The sequence below is a fragment of the Herpailurus yagouaroundi genome, unplaced genomic scaffold (genome assembly GCF_014898765.1).
Source record: "Herpailurus yagouaroundi ecotype Mexico unplaced genomic scaffold, PumYag 100, whole genome shotgun sequence".
Lineage (NCBI taxonomy): Eukaryota > Metazoa > Chordata > Mammalia > Carnivora > Felidae > Herpailurus > Herpailurus yagouaroundi.
Window position 1 is genome coordinate 79,916,464 of NW_024412391.1, and position 22,425 is coordinate 79,938,888.

The 22,425-nt window shown below is 42.6% G+C and overlaps 1 protein-coding gene across 2 annotated transcripts in view; it reads right to left on the reverse strand.

Annotated features, from left to right (window-relative positions):
- Positions 1-22,425, reverse strand: part of SLC26A5 (solute carrier family 26 member 5) — a 49,265-nt gene that overhangs the window by 4,556 nt on the left and 22,284 nt on the right. For both annotated transcript variants that reach the window (XM_040472864.1, XM_040472863.1), the window contains 13 exons: positions 17,096-17,206; positions 15,849-16,015; positions 15,127-15,291; positions 12,961-13,113; positions 11,552-11,634; positions 6,758-6,905; positions 5,615-5,728; positions 4,228-4,305; positions 3,442-3,537; positions 3,127-3,233; positions 1,979-2,048; positions 1,366-1,458; positions 573-680 (listed from right to left, as the gene is read on the reverse strand). In XM_040472864.1, the coding sequence (XP_040328798.1) occupies positions 573-680; positions 1,366-1,458; positions 1,979-2,048; positions 3,127-3,233; positions 3,442-3,537; positions 4,228-4,305; positions 5,615-5,728; positions 6,758-6,905; positions 11,552-11,634; positions 12,961-13,113; positions 15,127-15,291; positions 15,849-16,015; positions 17,096-17,206 (1,493 nt within the window). The remainder of the gene's footprint in view (positions 1-572; positions 681-1,365; positions 1,459-1,978; positions 2,049-3,126; positions 3,234-3,441; positions 3,538-4,227; positions 4,306-5,614; positions 5,729-6,757; positions 6,906-11,551; positions 11,635-12,960; positions 13,114-15,126; positions 15,292-15,848; positions 16,016-17,095; positions 17,207-22,425) is intronic.

Sequence of the window (22,425 nt, forward strand, 5' to 3'; positions counted from 1 at the left end):
CTACCAAACCTTGTCTAAAATGACTGCCACATCCCAGCCTTGCAATGTGACAGAAAGAGGATGTGTACATAACATTCAGTGTTAGTTCAGTTTCTTTTCGTCTCTTCCTCCTCTTGTTTCTGTCCAATGAAATCCACTCTCCTTTGTCATCATAGCCATTTTCTCCCCATTTCTAAAATAGTTCCATGAACTTCAGCATGACCATGAGTTACCATAAGGCTTGAACAGCAAAATCCAGCCTTTGAGGTGTGTGGGTTTTGTTTGTTTGTTTGTTTGTTTGTTTACTGTCAGCTGAATAAATCTATATGAAGCACCCATGGTAAAAATTTATTAAGGTACTGTGTGATCTTAATTTAAACAAATGTTTTCCAGGGCTCATATCCCTACTTTTTTCAGAAGTGTTCACATGGCTGACTTTATTATGTATCTTTAATAATATAGAGGATACTTAGATTGTTTCTAAGCTTTCCTATTTTAGGGGCTTCCTGCTGTGTTAAGGCTTCCATCGTGAATAAAGGTGGGGGGTGGTGCAGATTAAGAGGAGGGAGAATTACAATGAAGAGACCACTCACCACTTTGACAGCAGTTGCATTGGCCATATTTGCATTTCCAACTTCCTTAGCATACTTCTTCATGGCCTTTCTTCTTGCTCCCATTATGAGCGCTGGGTTCACTCCAGTCTTTACAGAAGAACAATATATGCGAAATCATGTCTTGGCTCCCAGGAACCCACCAAATGCAATTAATCTTCAGATCTCCCCATGTGACTGTTTTCTATGCCAAGTAATCCCCCCACCTCTACCTTTCCCTCAGATATTGTGAACTGAGTCACTCTCATTAAAGGAGCATGAGTAACTTTCCTTATTCCTGTGTATATTTAGCAGGATGCAGCAGTGAGTACGCCAAAGTATTGAAGAGAATGTTTAAAGTAACATTTTTCAAACTTACTCTCAGATTCTTATATCTAAGAGACTATGTGGGTTGACGGGGAGATATTCTGTATATTGGGCAGTGTGGAGTCAAGTTCTAACCATGACCAGAGGAACCCACATGATCTGAAGAGTAGGAAATCTAAAATTATTTTTTCACTCTTTTTCTTAAAATTTTTTTGAGAAGGTAGTATATGTATATGATAAACAAGAATGACTGGTGGTGTTGGGTACACAACAGTGTGAATGTACTCAATTCCATGTGCTGAATGGTAAATTTACCAAAAGTGGTAAATTTTCTGGGTATTCTACCACAATAAAGAGAGAAAGGGAGAGAATGATATAGTATAAAAGGCATATGAAGACATTTGAGTGTCCCTCACACCCCTGTCAATCCACAGGTCCCCTCAAAAATAATCCATTTCTCATGACTCACCTTTCTTTTTAAAGCATTGCTATATAAGTCGCTATTTGCATAATAAATTGGGGCATTGATTTGGAATATTTTTATTCCAGGAATTTCTTTCACCTGAGAAAGAAAATGTGAGCAAATTTAACACGTGGAAATATTTCAGAGTCAAACTGCACCTACTCCCTCCTCCAACCTGAAAATCAACACAAAAGTCACAAAAGGCCCTCTTACGGTGTTCAGATAAAATTCTGTCACTACCCCATGTAGAGGAAGGAGTTCTGAGAAGAAAGCCTTGAAAATACACATTGTCATATTTCTTTGATAACATTAAACATATTTATTTATTTTGAGAGAGAGAGGGAGGGAGAGAGAGAATCGCCAGTAGGCTCTGTGCTGTCAGTGCAGAACCTGACGGGGGCTCGGTCCCATGAACTGTGAGATCATCACCTGAGCCAAAACCAAGAGTCGGATGCCAAAGCGACTGAGTCAAACAGGTGCCCTGAAGTGCAAGCTTTTCGCTCTGACCACTACACTTCCTTCTTTTCCAGCCCCCAACTTTTCGCCCTACATAAAAATAATAGTCAGCTGATCACATGACATACTTACAACCATTTAAAATGACAGAAAAATGTCCTACCTCCTCATATGCATCTATATCAATATACACGTCAGTGTCAGGAAGCTGTCCAAGCACTTTGTAGCTGGGACTGAAGAGAGAGAAAGTGTATTAAAATACCAGTGTGTTGAGGCCCCTGTATGTGGTTCAACCATGAGGTTTGGCATGTTTACATGTCATGTAGGGACTTGCTAGTGAACTCGGGGGCACTTGATCCTTGTATGGTACCTTTGCAGAGGGTTCATAAGTATCACAATCCCAGTGCCATCCAGGCCCTCACACCCTGCCCTGAACGTACACGACACATGCATACACAGCACATATACCTCACACTACACAGACCGTACACACACACCCCCCCCCCCCCCCCCCACACCCCACCATTGGGTTAGGACAAAAGACTCGGGCATTTAAAGATGGGGGCAAAAGTGAACTGTGCAAAGTTCAAGCTATGCCAGGGAATGTGCAACTCAAACTCTCATCCACCGAGTAGACACAACTATCTTCCTACTCTTATTCTTAAGTAGGGGAGGAGTTTTTCTTTTTGTCTCCCGTAAGAGGCTCTGACCCATGGGGGTGGTAGTCAGCTGAAGGTGTGGGGAGAAAATGAACAATTTCAAATTAGCCTAGAACTTTTCTTCAGTTTGGTTTGAATAGATTTTAAACATTATTTTTGGAGAGTCCTCCTCTTTTTATAGGACAAGGTGGCTCAAATTGGGTACTGTAATGATGACAGATACTATTTGAGTACCTCATATTACCTTATTATATCCAATGTACGAGGCTTATTTCCACTGTCGTGTGGATGAGAAATTGAGGCCTAGTGGAGTGAGTTGTTCAATGTCAGAGGCAAAGCCAGAATATGGCTCAAGGTCTTTGATTGACACTCCATGGTCTTGCTACAATACTCTGGTGTTCTTAGCAGGTATGCACAAATACTGTGTGAGTCAGAATATATAATACAAATGTTAGCTGTTTTTCTGGGTGGATTCCCTCAACAAGCTTGCAGAGAATACACCCTATACACCTGATACTGGACTCCGGGAACATCACCTCCACAATCAAGATACTGACAGTCTAATGGTGTCTGTTGACAAACAGGATATATTTAAAGTCAACACCACAATTTCAGGCAGGACAACCACATCCATCCCAATTTGTACACTCACCTCTGGGTTCTGTAAATCACAGTCAGCAGAGCGATGATCACAGCTGTGATCAAACCATAGTCCAATCCCAGGAACAAGGAGGAAACAAAAGTGGTCAGCCAAATGGTCTAAACAAAAGACAGAAAGATTTATGTAGAATCATGGTAAAAATTTCCTAAGTGTCTCTCTCTCCCCTCACACATACACATAGTACCTAACCTTGCCTAACTTGATACTACATACAATAACTTCACTAACGTAGCTTTCTCACATTTTTATCAGCATCATCCACATGTTGTATGACATATTAACCTAACAATCACCTGTGTTACTTACCAGTTCTATTTTGCTCGTTCTCCAGAAAAAGGGGAGATCTGAGAATTGCATGAACATTCCTTTCAGGTTGACAATCACAATGGCCGACAGCACAGCCTGAAACAGAGCACATGATGCGTGCCTCTCTTCTTGTGTCCACAGAGCCCCCTTTGCTGGCTCCTCACTGTCCTCCTGCTGCCCTCCCCACATCCTCTCCCCACTCACTTCCCACGCAGCAGTGATGGTACATTTGGAGCCATGAACACCTGGATTTTCAGGACTTGGTTAGCTAAAATGGGCCTTGGAAAACCAGGCATATATCCTAGTAGCAAACCTGCATGGTGGTCAAGAGGTTCAGAATTAAACTTGGTACTCAAGGAATTAGTTCACTCCTGGTCTTCCTAGGTTATGATTTTCTCCACTCCATATCATTCCTGATCTCTACTAGATTAAATAGATCAGCAAACAAATGTCTTAGGAGTGAAGGCCATCTTAGATTTTTAATGGAAGTATAAGGTCACAGAAGATCAAAGAGAGAAGGGACCTTGGAGATTAATCAGTCCAAACCCCCACTTTGCAGATAAGGAAACGGACACCCAGAGATGTTGAGATGGCTTTCCCAAGATCCAGATTGTGGGGCAGAACTGTAGACTGTGGAGCAGGATCCTGGCCCCAGCCTTGGCCTTTCTCACACCACCCTGCTAGGGTTACAGTAAAAACCCACGAGACAGTCACAGAAATGCAAACAAATAAAATAGAAAAATCCCTACACATGGAAAAAGATCACCCCACATCTAAGCTACACACCTGGGGCAATGATTCGAAGAGGAACCCGGTGGCTAATATGACCAGCAGAATCATTAGTGAGGCCAAACAACCTGCAAGCTGAATGAGAGAAGACACACAGAAGGGGCTTTTAGGAGACATGAGTAAGAGGTGGGGCAGAGGTGATCTTAGTGTTTTGATAATCACTGCAGGAAGATCAAGAAAATATGGGTTCAAACAAGTCATCAAAACCATTACATACACCAATATTCCTTCCCATTCCCTTTCTGAAGTTCGGTTTCTCTTATAGCTTTTATTTTTTATTTACTTTTTTTTTTTTAAGAGAGAGAGCACGAGCAGGAAAGAGGGGCAGAGGGAGGGAGGGAGGGAGGGACGGAGGGGGGGGGGAGAGAGAGAGAGAGAGAGAGAGAGAGAGAGAGAAAGAGAGAATCCCAAGCTCCACACTCAGTGGATGCCATGACCGTGAAATCATGACCTGAGCCGAAATAAAGAGTCAAAACACTCAACCAACTGAGCCACCCAGGTGCCCCTCTCTTAGAGCTTCTATACAGAGGCTGAAATGATTAAATACCCTGGTAAAAATGCCCTTGCCAGGGGCGAGGGAAAGGAGATAATGGTGCTGCCTCGAGACCCACAACAGTCAAATGAGACTCTCCTGCCCAATGTAGTAGCCACCAACCACATGCAGCTATTACGTTTTTAAAATAAAAATGAGGTACAATTAAAAAATTCAGGTCTTGGTTGCATTTCTCACATATCAAGTGCTCAAGGGCCACGGGTGGTTCGTGGCTGTCATATTGGATGGTGCAAAACAGTGGACACTTCTGTCACTACAGAAGGTTCTATTGGACGGTGCTGGCATCCTGACCATACCCAGTCCCAGGCTTTCATAACAACATCCTATGTGTGAACTTTGAGGTTTACTGGTAGCAACTAGTGCTGTTGTAGAATTTTCAATTTAACTGGAGAATATACCTCTTTCCTACAGATTCAGTTCCTGGGATTTGCTTCAATCATTCATGCCTTTCTCTGATTCACTACACAGCTCACTGGAGCATCAATCTTCAGACAGAGACGTTTTGCTGGGGTTCAAAATAGGATCAAGGGATTAAAGTTTATCATCCCAGGGGTGCCTACGTGGCTTAGTGGGTTAAGTGTCCAACTCTGGATTTTGGCTAAGGTCATGATCTCATGGTTCCTGGGATTGGGCCCCGTGGTGGGCTGCATGCTGGCAGTGTGGAGCCTGCTTGGAATTCTCTCTCTCTCTCTCTCTCTCTCCCTCCGTCCCTCCGTGCCTCCCTCCCTCCACCCAGCTCTCTCACTCTCTTTCAAAGTAAATAAACTTAAAAAAAAATTTAAAGTTTACCACCCCAAATCACCAGTCCTCAGAGGCCAGTTGCGTACACACCTGTGTCTTCCCTCCAGTCCCCTCTTGAACAAGGCTTCGAGATAAGGAGCATGAAATTGAGAAAGTCTGGAAGAGTGAGCCAATGGAATTGCACAGTCCCAGGGCAATGAGCTCCTTTTCCAGGGGGAAACAAAGCACACACAAGGTCAGTCATTCTTCAGGAAAAAAGGCATGATGGCCCATTTAATACACATTTTCAACAGTAGGAGCTGTCTCTTCATTCTCTTCCTAGATACAAGAGTTTGTTGGGCATGAGTTTAAAATAGGGATTATTGAATAAGTTAAGGTGGGAGAAAAACAGAGTTCTTGTTCTGTCAGAGATAAAAGCTGCAGTCACTACCTAGTCCCCTCTTTGCTAAACACACTCTCCTACACTAAAAATGGTTTTTTTTTTTTTTAAGAAAACTGCAGCAAGGGACAAAATATTTTTGTTACGAGTAATTTACTGGTGTATAGAACCATTGGCATCTTTTAAATGCTCGATCTCTTGCTCTTTGACACATGCCACAGTGTCCTCCTAGGACCAGTGAGTGAGTCCTGCTCTCAGGGATACGTCCTGTCTTCCTAGTTGGATCACTGTGTCTTGAGTGAACGCGGAGCATATAATCTTCTCTTAGAAATGTATGGTGTGTTAAAATAGTCATTGTCATGCCAAAATTATGGCTTATGGTATTCAGATTAAATACCTTATCTGTAGATAGTGAGTCAGTAGATAGTTATAAAAGGAGGTGGCAAAGAATATAATGTGGAGTTTGAGTGATGAATCATATGTTCCAAGTTTAATGAACAAAGAGAAGTCTTCCTGTAGAATAGAATGGTTCTAGAACAACATTTGCTTCTCAGGCTGTGAGCTTTAAAAACAGGGCCAACGTCTGTCAGAGTGTGGCAAACTGAGAGCCTCCGATCAGAGATTTCATCTTCCTAACAAGACCCCTAGCTGTAACATGAGGTAGGACTCTGTACCTCAGTGTTCTAATGATCTAATGCACATAAATAATGAAAAAAAATGTAGTGTTGAATAAATACATCATCAAACTAGAAGTTTTTCTATCAAGATAGAGAAATCCAATTCATTTGCCTTATGTAGCATAGCAGGATGATTATACCACAATGAAGTATCTGCAGGGAATTAATGATCGTTACCTGATTGCCATCCACCTGGTAGCCATGTTTATTTGCCAAGGTCTTGGCCATTGAGATGGTCACTGAAAATCCAACAATGGCTATGGCGATGGCATCCACGTACACGAGGTGGAAGAGGCTGGTGTCCGGGTTGGCTGGAGGTAGTAGCCTGAAAGGTCAAGCTGACTTTAACCTGAGCGTTGTGACCACTGGGAAAAAACATGCAACTAGAGGGGAGCATTTCAAAAGGGCATCATCTGCAAATGAGGCGATCAATGCTTGGATATTTGTTTGCTCTGCTTTGGCAAAAAGGAGAGCCCTCTTTGACACACACAGGTTCTTTTTAGGCCCCAACCCTAGAGTACCAGCTTTCTACCTGAATGGGTTATCAGGAGACATCAGATGCCGTTTTATTTAGAAAAGGAGTAACCTCATACCTCATGACACCCTGTATGGCAGGTGTGAGTAAGACATGGAACAGGAAGAGAGGGTCAGCGAAGTGCTCAGATGGCACAAGACATTTGAACCCAAGTCTGAGCTCAGGGAGGGTGCTCAACAAGGGCCATCTGAGAGGAGAACGACTATCCAGACTGTTCCCCCTTGTTATTTCAAGTAAGGACTCTGCTTTCTAGGCCCCCTTCAGGTGAGTCTCTAACATGAAAAAAGAGCAACAGAAGATTATACTCCTTGGGACTCACCTGGGAGTCCTGGGTAATTGGAGGGGCCAGTGGAGAACCCAGTTTTTGTGGTCCATTCTTACAGTTTGGAACCCTTGTCGTAAAGGAACAGAATAGGGATTCCCCAGAATGGAATGGGGGGAGGGGCGACAGAGGTTTTCAGAGGCACCTGATCCAATTCAAGGCATTGGTCTAAATAACAATTAATTCATGTACTACATTATTATTATTTTTTTTTTACAATAGCCATGATTTTTTTAGGTGCTGCCTCTCTGCCAAGTTCTGTGCTTATTTATCTCTGCTAGCCCTGTGAGCTAGGCACCACTATATTCCCCATTTACAGATGAAGAAAATGAGGCATAGTGAAACTAAGCAACTTGTCCAAGGTCAAATGGCTCATCCACCAAGTACCACAAAAACCATGGGAACCTGCCTCCCTGCAACTATTTCTCTTATTGTGTCATATCCTAGTGATGAAGGGGGTGGTGTCTCAGGTTCTGGGAGGGAAAGGAAGGGAGAGAAGGAAAAAAAAAAACGAATGTATACTAAGCCTATGTTATGTGCCATATACTTGACCTATGTTATCTGTCCTTACAACAATCCTGTTAGATAGATGCCATTATTATCCTAATTTATAGGTGAAAAGAAATGGATCCTTGCAGATGTTAAATAATTTGCCCAAGATGGAGTAGGGAGTCAAACCCAGGAGCTCTGACTATAAAACTTACTGTCTTTCCCTTATACTTTGCTATAGAAGCATTAGCCAAGAGGGAAGACCTTGTAGCAGATTTGGGATTGCAGAATAAGAATATGAGAAAAGAACATATTCTGGAATGAGTTAAGGAAAGTAAACCAAGAAACAGGATACATTGCCATGGCTGGGATCTTTAAGAGTCGACTGTCAGGGTGCCTGGGTGGTTCAGTCGGTTAAGCATCCAACTTCAGCTCAGGTCATGATCTCATGGTTTGTGAATTCGAGCCCCACGGGCTCTCTGTTGTCAGCATGGAGCCTGCTTTGGATCCTTTGTCCCCTTCTCTTTCTGCCCCTCCCCTGCTCATTCTCTCTCTCAAAAATAAACATTAAAAAAGCAAAAAGAGTCAACTGTCACTGGACACTGTACTGTGTGTGTATAGATAAATGTGGTAGTTTGCTTTCAAATATGGCCACCAACCATTCCTCCCATACTTGTGGGAGCTGCTCCCCCCATGTAGAGGAGGAATCTGTTTCTCTTCTGGTCAATCTGGGCTGGATTTGTGATTGGTTTCGACCAACTGGATGTGGTTCCAGTGACGCTATATGAGTGCGTTTAGCAGCTCGGCACCTCCTGCTTTTCTGTCTTGTTTCTCTGAGCCACCATGTGAAAGACTCTGGCTACCCTGCCGGAGTCATCACGTGGGGAGAAGATGGCAGCCAGCTGTCCGCCACTGCAGCCCTCCACCTGAGGTATCAGAACATGAGTGAAGCCCTCGTGGAGACTCTGGCACCAGGCACACCTTCAGACATCTGCAGCTGCATGACAGGCCCCGGGCGGAGCCACCCAGCTGCCCTACCTAGGTTGTGAATTGTGAGCAAATAACCGGATGTTGTTTTAAGACTTCGTTTCGGAGCTATTATCCAGCAGTAAGACTCACAGATAACTGAAACAGTACTAGGATATGTAGATACATAGTTAGAGAAGCATTCTTTGTTTTCTGCTTGGTTTTGGGCAAAGTTCCAGAAAGGGTGGCCAAGTTTTAGAAAAGGTAAAAACCTGTTCTTCCTTTAAAATATGGCTCTCGGGGCGCCTGGGTGGCTCAGTCGGTTAAGTGGCCGACTTCGGCTCAGGTCATGATCTCGAGGTCCGTGAGTTCGAGCCCCGCGTCAGGCTCTGTGCTGACAGCTCAGAGCCTGGAGCCTGTTTCAGATTCTGTGTCTCCCTTTCTTTCTGCCCCTCCCCTGTTCATGCTCTGTCTCTCCCTGTCTCAAAAATAAATAAAATGTTAAAATAAATAAATAAATAAATAAATAAATAAATAAATAAATAAAACATGGCTCTCACACATGGAGGAAAAGCAACATATTTGGGTACAATGCAATAGGGAAAGGAATGTCTTGGGTAGAATTCACATGTAATCAAATTATTTGATTAGTTACTGAATAGAATTATGTATTGGATCTAGTCGAAGACTAATGTTTATCCATGACTAATTATGTTAGAGACCCAGGTGTGAGGTAACAGAAACGGCCAACAACTGAGTACTGGATGACGGCATTCTGGGTCCAGGCTAGGACTCACCAGTGTCTCTCAAATGTTGCCTTCTCTGATAGCCTACCTCACACAGCCACCTGAGCCCCTCCCATCCCTTACCTGGCCTCTCTTGTCTTCACAGCACTTCTCACTATTTATTCTCTGTATCCCCTTCCCCTGTTCCCCTGGATAATATAAGCTCCATGAGGGCAGACACTTTTTTGCTTGTGTGGCTACTTTTGTTTTTAATGGCCGTGTCCCTGGCACATACTAGGCACTCAATAAACAGATGCTAAATCAGTGAACTTTCTCACCTTATAAAATGGGGAGGGGACATATGTCAATAGTGTTATTGTGGGCACCAGCGGAGGTGGTGGGTATGAAAGTATTTTATAAGTTATAAGTCCAAATGGAAAACCAAGTGTTACTACTGGGTTATACCTTTACAGGGAATCGTAAGTGACATGTTCATGACCGCAATCCATTGTTCTGAAGTGCACTGCGTGCTACCTCCTTTAACACTTGCTTCTGGGTGTTGGGGGTGAACTCTGGCTTGAAGAGCAGCCTCTACCCCTGTGCCTCCCAGGAGATTCTTAGATGGTACCAGAGGCAAGGCCAGGTTCATCAATGCCCAGCACCTGGGCATCTGACTCTGCTCATCTCGAAACGAGGTGGCAAGGGAAAGAGACAGTACAAGAGACAGACAGAGACACACAGAGAGATGCAGAGATAGCCAGAGCATGTCAGAGAGGAACCAAGTGAGGTGAGAAGCTCATAGTTACTCTAGTGTCTTCAAATATAAAGAGAATAGTAAAAAAATTTTGAGTGTTTATTTATTTACTTAGAGGGACAGAGAGAGAGAACAAGCGAACAGCAGAGGAATAGAGAGAGGGAGACAGAATCCCAAGCAGGATTAGCACAGTTAGCACAGAGCCCGATATGGGACTTGATCTCACGAACTGCGAGATCATGACCTGAGCCGAAGCAAAGAATCGGACACTCAACCTACTGAGCCACCCAGGCGCCCCAAGAATAGTACACATTTTTAAATATAGAGTTAGACAAAAGAATATTAATGACAAAGCATATATCATTTGAAACTAGAAAATTTGTTGAAATAAAGAGCCACAGAACTTCCAGTTAACATGTCTTAAATATTTTCCAGGTGCGCTCCAGGTGTTTTATGTGCACTAGCTCCTGTAGCTTCACAGTTACCCTCAAGACAGGCATTGATTGCTGTGCTAACCTGGAGGAGACCAGGGCTATGAGAGGAGATGCAACTTGCCCAAGGTCACACAGCTAGTAAGTGTCAGGCTAGATTTAGGTCTTTTTGCTCTTAGTTCCTATGCCGCCTAAGGACAGATTTTAAAAACCAGGAAGTGCTAAATAATAGGAAACAAAAGAAAACACTGCATCCCATTGTTGTGGGATTGTAAAACGGTGTAACCACTACGGAAAATAGCACGGAAGTTCCTCAAAAAGTTAAAAACAGAACTATCATATGATCCAGCAATCCCATCTCTGGGTATTTATACAAAAGAACTGCAAGCAGGGTCTTGAAGACATATTTGCACACCCATGTCCATTGTTGGATGAATGAATAAACAAAATGTGATATAGATAGAGATATCTGTTTCACAACAATGTGAATATACTTAATGTACTAAACTATATACTTCAAAATGACAAAAATGATAAATTTTCTGGTGTGTGTATGTGTGTGTGTTTACCATGATTAAAAAAAAAACCCACATACACACTACAAAGGAAAACACTCCAAAATTTCAGATATTTGGTATGTAGAAAAAAAGAGATATTTTTGATTGTAAGAATACTATAGCAAGAGTTAGAAACAATAACAGATCTGTTGATAACTCAAACCACACTGTTACTTAAAACTGTTCTCTTACCCCAGAGGAAGTGTCCCGACGACATCCACATTGTACGATTCTTGCAAGTTAAACCCAGCTGAAATGCCAGTTCCCATCACCACCTAAAACAGACATAAATCCAAAGGTGTCTTTTATAGATGAAAATTCAACCACTGCCAAAGTGAGTTTCAGTTTGTTAGCCAAGCCAAAATCTAGTCCCCCTTTCAGCTTTCAGTTTAAAAAGAATTATAGTTAGCTTCCAGCATTTCTAACTTCTCCTAATGGCTCTTCTCCACAAAATTAAAATGGACTCTACAGTTTCCTTGTGGTCTGGAGTTCTTTTCTATTTTGCTTCGGCTAGTTGACTGTGAACAGAAAGAGCCATAAAACGTTTCAGGAGCTGGCTTTGCCTTTTGTAGTTGAAAGGAGTTTCTGGCTAACATGGCATGAACTAGGGATGCTGAAAAGTGTATGTGAGGGTAGTATACTGACAGGGTGTCATTACAAAATGGATGTTTGGATCCACAATCCTTCTGCTGACCCTGTTTCCACATCGGCAGCACCGACTGTGGTTAGAGGTGTCCACCAGCCCCCCGCAGTGGTCTTCTCCCATCTCAGTTACAGCCAGGGTCACAGTGCCTTTGTGCATGAGCCCTTCCTGGATGGTCAGGACATAGATTTAATCGGTGTGTAAAATACAACCCTTACTGAAGTGCAACAGAAAAATAAAAGAAGGACAGAAAGCAATTTTCTTCATCTTGAAGAACTGTTGCTATAGAACCTTCTGGGTGGGTCATTCAGTTGAGAATTAGGGCTGGCCAGGGCGGGCAGCCATCCCTCACAGTGGTGGCTGCTGCAGGGAACCAACAGTAAGGTAACATTATTAACAAACAACTGTGGTCATTTAAGAATGTAATAGAATATATAGTATTTCAATACATGTGCATTATTTTTACAATAGTTCCCAAGTTGTTAGATGTAAATATGTATTAAGTTGTTTGGACCTAACTACTTAATAAATGGAACTGCTCAGTATTTCTTTTGGCCTAGGAGTGCCAGGAACCAAGAAAGTATGGGAACCTTCGTCTCTTGCTCTTTTCAAAATAGAAACAGTTTAATTTTTTCAGGTGATTAAAGTTATGTGTGTTCATTATAAAATAAGCAGACAATAAAAATTTTGAGGAAGAAAAATCTCCCATCATCTCATCACTCCGAGGTAATTCATATTAAAATTTTTAGGGATGGCTTTCATCTGTATTTTAAAAATCATCCCTGTCTATACTCTAATAGATTTTCTTTGTTGTCCATATATTTGTAAAAGTTCCCCTTGACAAATTCTAACCTTCTCTTGGCAGAACTGGGAGAAAAAAAGGTAGAATTTCCTTGCTCCTCCCCTGTCCCAATCCCTCACCCAAATGGCTAGGCACCTGTGGCCCAAGTTGACTTACCGCAAAGAACTCTAAAGGAATAGGTGCCGGTAATTTCTCCTTAAATCTCTCATTAAACTCCTTGCCACCCAACAGCAAACCAAAAACCATCAGCCCGACGCCTAGGGAACACACGTTGAGGTTTTTAACATTCTGCAACACAGCAACTGTACTCTGTAACACAGCGAACACTGGATGTTTACATCAGGCAATGGCCCCTGAATAGACAGAGACACTAGTGCACGAATTCACACCAGCCATCCCCTTATTGTGCATTTCTAGTTAAAAGTTCTCAGACTGAAATGTCTCTCTCTCTCACCAATTAGGAGGCATTTTTACCCAGTCATATAGCTTTATGGTTGTAATTCTTATCCAACAATCTTATTTAGCTTTTATGTTTTAGAGAGAGAGAGCATGAGTGGGGAAGAGGGGCAGAGAAAGAGAGAATCTTAAGCAGGCTCCATGCTCAGTGCGGAGCCTGACACAGGGCTCGATCCCCTGACCCTGGGATCACAACCCAGGCCAAAATCAAGAGTCGGATTCTCAACTGCCTGAACCACTCAGGTGCCCTTCCAACAATCTTATAGTTGGTGTTTTTTTTATTTGGTTCTGGCTTAATGTAGTATTATCATACTTAGTAAAGTACCCCTTAAGCTGAGTCCTGAGCATTCGGAAGGGATTAGGGGTTGATATCAGCAAAATAATGCAAAGGTAAATACATAGAAAGGACTTTTGGAGGTGAAAGAGGGAGAAAGAAGTCACGTTAGCAGATGAAAGAGGGATCAGGTGCACTTCAAAGGCAATAGAGTGCTGAAGTTTGGAATAAGCCCAGAGACTTAGAAAAGTCACTTAATTTTCTCCGAGGGTTGCAGCCTCAGCACCCCAATATGCTCGGACTCTGGGAGAGTAGGTTACACTGAGTCCAGGCTCCACACCTTGCCTGTCAATGTCTAGGGCACGCTCAGTGCTTATCTGCTCTATTTCTTTTGTGATGAGGCATTAAGAGAAATCTCAGAGTAGGAAGCATGTTATCAGCTACTGTGGGAAACGAAGATTTTAGTTATTCAGGGAATGTTCTTAAAGCTTGATTCCATTCCTAATCAATCAAGGAATCAATTTAAACGTCACTTTCTCAAAATGACTTTCTTGGACTCCCTATTCAACTTTCGTAACACTTAACACAATTTGTAATTAATTACATATTGATGCAATTAATGGTTTACTATCCGTCTTCTCTTTGGACTGTGGGCTTTAAGAGGGCAAGGGCCATCTCTGTTCACCCACTGCCGTGCTCAGCATGTTGACAGGCACAGAAATACCTACACAAAGGCCATTGGTCCTTCTGGGCAAGACTAGCTTTAGCAGCATCTCAGAACTTCTGATATGTAGTATCTTAACTGTCATTTGGTTTTAAATATTTCATAATTTCTTCCTTATTCAGGGAATATTTAGAAGCAGGATTTTTGGTTCCCAAATGTATGGGGGTTTTAAAGCTGTATTTAGTTATTGGTTGCTAATTATATTGCACTGTGTGAAAAAAATAATTGAATTTTTAGAGTTTGTGATCAGTTTCAACATGATCAGTTCTCACCATTGTTCCCTATGTGCTTGCAAATAATTTATATTTTCTCTGAGTTGGGTGCAAGGGTCTACATATATTTTATTAGATTAAATGGGTAATTGTGTTAGTTAAATCTTTTATAGATTTACTTTTTTTTTTTTTTTTGCCTGCTAGAGTAAGCAGTTTCAGAGAGATGTGTTCTTGCATAATGCCTTTAAATCATGTTAGTTCCCAAAGACAACACAATTTGGTTCTAGGAAAAAGCGGTCTCTTCAGCTAATTAAGGTGAAGGGGCAGTCACCAAGTAAAGATCTAATAAAAAATTCCTTCTGTGTCTCCCTCTCTCTCTGCCCCTCCTCCCGTTCATGCTCTGTCTCTCTCTGTCCCCCCAAAAATAAATAAACGTTGAAAAAATTCCTTGTGAGGTATCACATATTAATAAAATGGGACTTTAATTCCCCTTGTAGGTTCTCAGAAAAGTCTTAGAATAATGAAATCTTTTCCATTTTATTTTAATTCTTGGAAAAAAGAAAAGTGAGCCTTGAAAGGAAAAGAGATACAAAAGAGAAGGGGCAAATACAGAGGGGAAAAAGAAGTAGCAGTAAGTCAGGAAGTAGCTTACTTACATACACCACTGAAAAGATCCCACTGTACCGCTTTGTTTTAACTCCAAACAGGTATTTTAACATGGAGGTGAAGACGTGCACAGCAGCCGCGGTGGTAAACCCACGGACCAGGGGCTCCGTAAGATATATGGCCACAAATCCAAACCTACAGACACCTAGGCAAAACTTTTTTTTTTTTTTTTTTTAATGACAAAGAAACAAATAAATCATGTGATAGATCAGGAAGTTAAAACCAACAGAAAACATACACAAGTTCTTTCTGGACCATTTTCTAACACTGCAACCTTGCATCTGTAGCAGTTAAGTGGTTCGCAAATCAGTGGTTATGCAGAAAACAAGGGAAGGTTTGCAGTGGCTTGCAGCCCCATAGAGCAGAGGGCACACTCATATTTTCCCTGCTCTTCAGAACTGGGGGCATGTTTGGTCAAGGTCACCTCCTGCTCCTTTCAAGCATATAAGAGATTACTAATTACTAATCAGTCCTGCTTTAAACTTCTCTTGCTTTTTGGAATCTTTAAAGTATGCAACTGAAGCTTGCTAGTTCCTAATATATACCACCTTAAGGAAGGCATGCAGGGGAGTGGTGTTCCTGAACGCTTGGAACCCTGATCTCAGGACCTTGGCTGGCTGACCTTGCCCACCACGTAGACCAGCCACAAGCGCTCAAAAGGTATCTATCAAATGAACAAATGACAGCCCATTTCTCTATCAGTGAATACTACCTGGATGATTCCTGAAAGTAAGGTCACGGACATGGCGACTTTCACTCTCAAGGCATCTCTTGCTTCCGTACCATTGGTTGCATTTACCCCTCCTGGAATAACTATATCATCTGGTACTAATCGAACAGCCACACCACCAATCATCAGGCTAATAACAGCGAATGGACCTGGAAATGATGAAGCATTAGGGAAATCATGCTGAGCATATCTCACATGGCTGTGGCCGGTACGCAAGGAGACACAGGTGAGGTCACTAACTCATCACTGACATAAAACTGCCCTGCTCTCCTTAAGCCTCTGCTCCTGGTTTATGTGTAAGCTGTGTATGTACAGATCGTATTCTCTAAACATGACCACGATGATATCTTCCATCCCATGGACTCTTCTAGAACCTGGACATTTGCCCATTAAGAGGTAGGCTAATTCCTCTCTCCTTGAATCTGGATGGACTTGTGACATGCTAGTTGCGAAAAGAATGCGGCCAAATGATACTTTGTGGCTTCTGAGGCTAGGGAACATGGCGGTGATGCAGTGATGCAGCTGACGGCTGTAATAGTTGCGCGTGCTGGGGCCCTGAGTGTGCGAGAGCTCAATTAGGAAACCACATGGAGAGAAGCTTCCGCTCTGAATCTGCACCACAGACCCTGAGCCAGAACTGCCCAGATGAGCACTTCCCAAGTCTTGACCTATGGGAACCGTGCAAGATAATGAAACCAGTATTTTAAGCTGCTAAATTCGGGGTGGTGTGGGGGCTATTTTTTACCCGGCACCAGCCACTGAAAACATCGTGTATGTGTTGCTGGTGGCAGCCTCATGCAGCAACAACACTTAACAAAATCTGTATAAATCTTATCCTAAATATACTGGGAAAAATCATGTACAATCCAGAGCCTAAAATAGGATGAAAATGCAACATGTGCATAGAAATTGGGAACATGCAATGCCACTAATAAACAAAAAGAAAAATCAGATACAAGCAAATTGTATCATGAGCTAAAGATCTCACAAATTTCAACAATTTGCTCTTTTTACACAAGAAAATTGCCTTTTTCCTTTACGCCAAGATCGTAAGAAAGCTATTAGTTCTAGAAATCTGGAGGGGGGGGGCAGTGTATTCTTCTAAGGCAGTATGCAGTAACAAAAGTTATTATTAAGCAGAGGTTCTTGTAACAAACACACTATTTCTTTGGCACACTGCAGAGCTCGGAGATCCAAACAGATCTAAAATAGCAACGCTAAGCTCTTACCTATGGATACATGTCTGGAGGTTCCAAAAAAACAATACATGATAACAGGATAAAATGAAGAGTACAGGCCAAACACCGGAGGCACAGCAGCCAGCATTGCAAAGGCTAACCCTGTGGGATTAAAACCAAACAGAAATGGAGAGATCATTAGAAATCAGAGGGCTATAGGCACTTTTCTCTCCGTTGTGTATGATGAAGAGGTGAAAGCCATGTTAACTTAAGCAGATGTGTCTTCACCTGTCCATCATTCCATTCCAATCCTCCTCCTGGGCTGAGACAATTTTCCTCGTCATCTCTTTGGCAGGGGGTGGATCTTTTCTGTTTTGTTCTTTCCCAATCCAGATGAGGGCAGATAGTCTTACTTGACCGGTGTAGCTATAATCTGTGTTGATGGCCAAATGCTGGCTGCTTCTCTAATGGGGTGTTTTTGTGTTTTCTGGGGGGGGGGATCCCTTTTCAATAAGGAACTCCCAGCTTCCAGTTCTTACACCTTTTCCAGGTTCTCTCTGCTGCCATATGCTCCTCTGTAGGCAGTCGTCTCGGGCAGGTACCTTCCAAATGAGCCAAGCCAGGTGACCTTCCGGGGCACCCACTTATCCAATGGGAAAGCCTGACACCTGTACCCCAAGAAACTTTGGAAGTGCAGGCCATGACCACCGGTTCTCCATGCTGCCTACATGGGAGGTTTATGCCCTTTTACCTGTAGATTTTTTTTTCTTACAATAATTAGCAACAACCCCCCAAAACTCGAGGGACATGTGTCCCGTGCTCTGAGTGGTTCTCTTGCAGTCCCTCCTTCCTCGACTTTCAGTGGAGGAGAAACAGATAGTGCTTTCACCTCTCCCTAGAAAATTCTCATTCCAAATAGATTATCATAATACCTGGTCCCCTCATATATCCTATTGAAGTGACGCACTAAAGAGACAGTTTGGTGTCATTCACTCACAGTTTGGCATAGATGGTCTGGTATTCAGAATGTGGAGACAATAAACACCCTTTGTTCTCAGCTCAGGGACCTTACCCAAACATCCTGGACAACTAGAAAATTCACTTTATGCATTGTCATGTTGTGGAGAAAAAAATTTTAGCAAGAGAAGAGTTGGGGAAGCATCCCTCCTCCACATGTAATAATATGGTCATTTTAATGTTGTCTTTTTTAAAAAACCAAATTTCTATGTTCTAATTTTTATTTCAAAAGAACACATGTCCATAGTTTAAAAACCCAAGCAATACTAAATGGCTCTGAAGAAAAGTCGAGTCTCTTCTGTCTTGCCTCCAGGTTCTGCTACCCAGAGGCACTTGCTTCCAAGTTGCTTAGCTGTTTTTCTTTTTGCCTTTCTTTTTTTTTAAACATTTATTTTTGAAAGAGAGAGACAGAGTGTGAGTGGTGGAGGGGCAGAGAGAGGCACACACAGAATCTAAAGTAGGTTCCAGGCTCTGAGCTGTCAGCATAGAGCCCAGCGTGGGGCTTGAATTCACGAACCGCGAGATGATGACCTGAGCCAAAGTCGGACGCTTAACTGCCTGAGCCACCCAGGTGCCCCAAGCTGTTTTTCTACCATTTATCTCATCTCTCTAAATCAGCAGGTCTTAACTGAGAGGATTTTCCCCCCAAGGGACATCTGGCAATGTCAGGAGACATTTTTTTTTTTATTATCATGACTGACTGAGGGTGGGGGGCTGCTACCAGTATGGTGTGGGGTTGAGAAACCTTACTGTAAATCATGTGTTGGCATTGTTGTGGTTTGTTTTATTTATTTATTTAAAAAAATTTTTTTTTCAACGTTTATTTATTTTCTTTGGGACAGAGAGAGACAGAGCATGAACGGGGGAGGGGCAGAGAGAGAGGGAGACACAGAATCAGAAACAGGCTCCAGGCTCTGAGCCATCAGCCCAGAGCCTGACGCGGGGCTCGAACTCACGGACTGCGAGATCGTGACCTGGCTGAAGTCGGACGCTTAACCAACTGCGCCACCCAGGCGCCCCTGTGGTTTTAATTTTAGAAAGAGCAACAGTGAGAGAGGGAGAGGGGCAGAGGGAGAAGAAACAGAGTCCCAAGCAGGCTCCACGCTCAGCATGAAGCCCAATGTGGGGCTTGATCCCACAACTCTGGGATCATGACCTGAGCCGAAACCAAGAGTTGGACGCTCGACTGAGCCACCCAGGCACTCCATGTTATTCTTCATTTATCAGCTTCAGATGTAAACTATAGGCTTTCTGTTCTGTTTTTTCAGCCTTTGTTATATCACTATTATGTGAATTTTTTTCCTTTTTAAAAAGTTTTGAGATCTTCTATTTATTCCAGTCTTCTGATATTTTATTATGGTGTGTCTAATTTTATTTTTTATTTATTCTGCTGGGTACTGGGTGGTTTCTCTCAGTCAGAAAACTCATGTACTTCAACTTTGAAAATACTCTTCGATAGTCTCTTATGTTTAACCTCTTCTTTCTGGAACTGCCAGTAGATGATGGAATACCAGGCCTGATCCCCTGGTGTTCTTGTCTTTCTTACTGCTCACGTATTCATAGTGTACTTCTATTTCCAGGAGATTTCCTCTATCTTCCAGCTCTTGACTATTTTATTCTAGTTATGTTGTTAATTTCTATGAGCTCTTTGTTGTTCTCTGAAGACCCATTCTAAAATCACATCCTGTTCTTATCTCATGGATTCGATCTGTTTTTACACCTTGCTGAGGATATTACAGAACAAATGTTTTATTTTGCCTTCTCCACTAATTATGTACCCAATGGTCTTCTTTCTGTTTGTTTTCTTCCTTGAAGCCTCATGTGCATTGGCCAGTTCATTTATTGATGGGCTTTACTGTGCCATTGGATGAACCATAGGCATCTTGGTTGGGGAACGCCCAATTGTCACTATCTCTGGGGGCAGCTCATCATTTACTTTGGGCTGTAAGATCTTGGAGGCTCTTCTGAGGTGCACAGGGCAAGGAAGAGCCCTCACTAGCGCAGAGCTCAGTGTGTAGACTTAATTCCCCCTGACCATCTTTCATGGTTTTCACCCTTCCAACCACAGCATGGTGCCGGAGTGGGCACCTGGGTCTCTATGTGTGTGCTAATTATTATACAGACTTTCAACCCATCCTCTTGCTTCTAGCCATCTGCCTCTCACCTTAGACAATACTCAGCGCTGCCAATTTCCCAACGTTCTACAAGGCACACACCAAAATACCAGCTTCTTCCACTGATAATTCCGTTGTCCCTTGTCCATCACTAGCCATCTTTTTTTTTCCTGCTCCACAGTGTCTCCTCTCCCATTTTCTTTGTCCTTGCTAGTTTACACCATTTCCCTCTCCTTTACAATCGTTTTAGAGGGACTTTATTTATTTAATGTTTATTCATTTTGAGAGAGAGGGAGAGAGAGAGGGAGGGAGAGAGAGAGGGAGGGAGGGAGGGAGGGAGGGAGGGAGAGAGGGAGTGAGGGAGAGAGGGAGAGAGAGAAAGGGAGGGAGGGAAGGAGGGAGGGGGAGGGAGAGACAAAATCCCAATCTGTCAGCACAGAGTCCATCATGGGGCTCGATCTCAGGAACCACGAAATCATGACCTGAGCCCAGCTCTACAGTCAGATCCTTAACTGACTGAGCCATCTGGGCGCTCCCAGAGGGACTTTAAATAAATTAGAGATAAATTAATGAATCAATTAATTCAATGCTTAACAAAATCCTTTTACTAATAATGTATCAACCACAAGCAATTAACTTAGTATCTCTTGGATTTCTATCTGTGCTACATTTTGTTTTTCATATTTATCCATCTTCATTGACTAGTGATGGGCAGAAAAATATCTTTTCCATACAAAGTTGTTTGTGGGATGACTTACACCTCTTAGTGTTTGACCTACTGGATAATTCCTTGTTTTGAAATTATTTCTTCCTTTCTGCAATACCACAGTCTCCTGGTTCTCCTTTCTCCTTTCCAGATGCTTTTTCAGTCTCTTTTGCTGGTTCCTCCTTCTTTATTTGGTTTTCAATATTGGACAAAACTTGATCTTGGCTCCCTCCTCTTTTGTTCCACATTCTCTTCTTGGGTGGCCTTGTCTACTGCCATGGTTTAAATGTTCCCCATATGTCAAAGATCCCCAGACTGACATCTGAGCCCACACCTCTCTTTTGAGCCCGTATTTTAAATATTAACATGCACTGTCCATGTCTCTATCTCCCAAGTGTTTCAAATTTAACATGTTCAAACTCACCCTTCAAATCCATTCCTCCTGCAGCCTTTATTATGTCTGCAATTGGCACCTCCAGCCCTCAGATACTGGAACCAGAAATCTCAGACATTCTTGACCATCCTTCTTCCTCACTGTCCTCACATCCAATCTAACTCTTCAGCCCAGAAACCTTAGAGTAATTCTTGACATGCCTTGTTTCCCTATTCTCCCCCAAATAATCCAACAGCCCATCTGGCTGAATTTTACCACAAAATATAGCACATATATTTATAATTCTTTCCATTTTTATAGCCACCACCCTAGATCAAAATGGAAGAAGGGTAAGAGGTCAAAGATAAATTTCTGGCACAATCCTGAGGATTTCTCCAAAGTGTTAGTTTACATGGGTTCATTGCATCACTTCCTGTGGCCTTATCTGTCCAAATTGACCAAAGGTCAGTTTCACTCGTTTAAAATGCTGCTGAGCCCCTGGATGTTCCCCTCCCTGCTCCCACCTCTGCCTTTGAACCCATCCCCTTCTCTGTCTTTGGGGTGCTGGTGCCAAAATGGATGAGAAAAAATGTCCTAAAACTGGTTTAAGGCTTTTGCTTAAAAGATTTGGTAAATCAATCACTTGGAAAATTAAAAATTCAGCTGAATGATCATTAGGGGAAGTGATTTTTTTTCTTTTGACCAATTGATCATTTGCTAAGTAATTTTTGTGAAACTGAAGAAGGGAATAGATTCTTGGCAACTGACCTAGAAGCTGTTCAAGCCTTTATCACCTTTTGCCTACAATGAGTCACTATCACCTCTATTGGTCTCCCTACTTTCCTTCTGATGCTCCTCTCACCAACCAAATCCACCCCCCCCCCCCAAAGCAGTCTCAGTGATCTCTTAGAAAGAAACCCCAAGTGAAAGCATGGTGATAGCTTTCAGTGCCCTCAGAGTGAAATCCAAAAAGTGGCCAACAAGGATCTGTAGACCTGCCGCTGCTCACCTCGCTGGCCACCGTCCCCTAGCCCACCACACCCCTAGCAAGCTGCTTTTCAGTTGCTTCTTCAAATACTCCATTCTTTTCCTAAGTGTCTTCACACATACTATCCCTTCTGCCTCAAATGCACTTCCTCTCATTCTTTACCTGCCTCCCAAGTATCCTTCA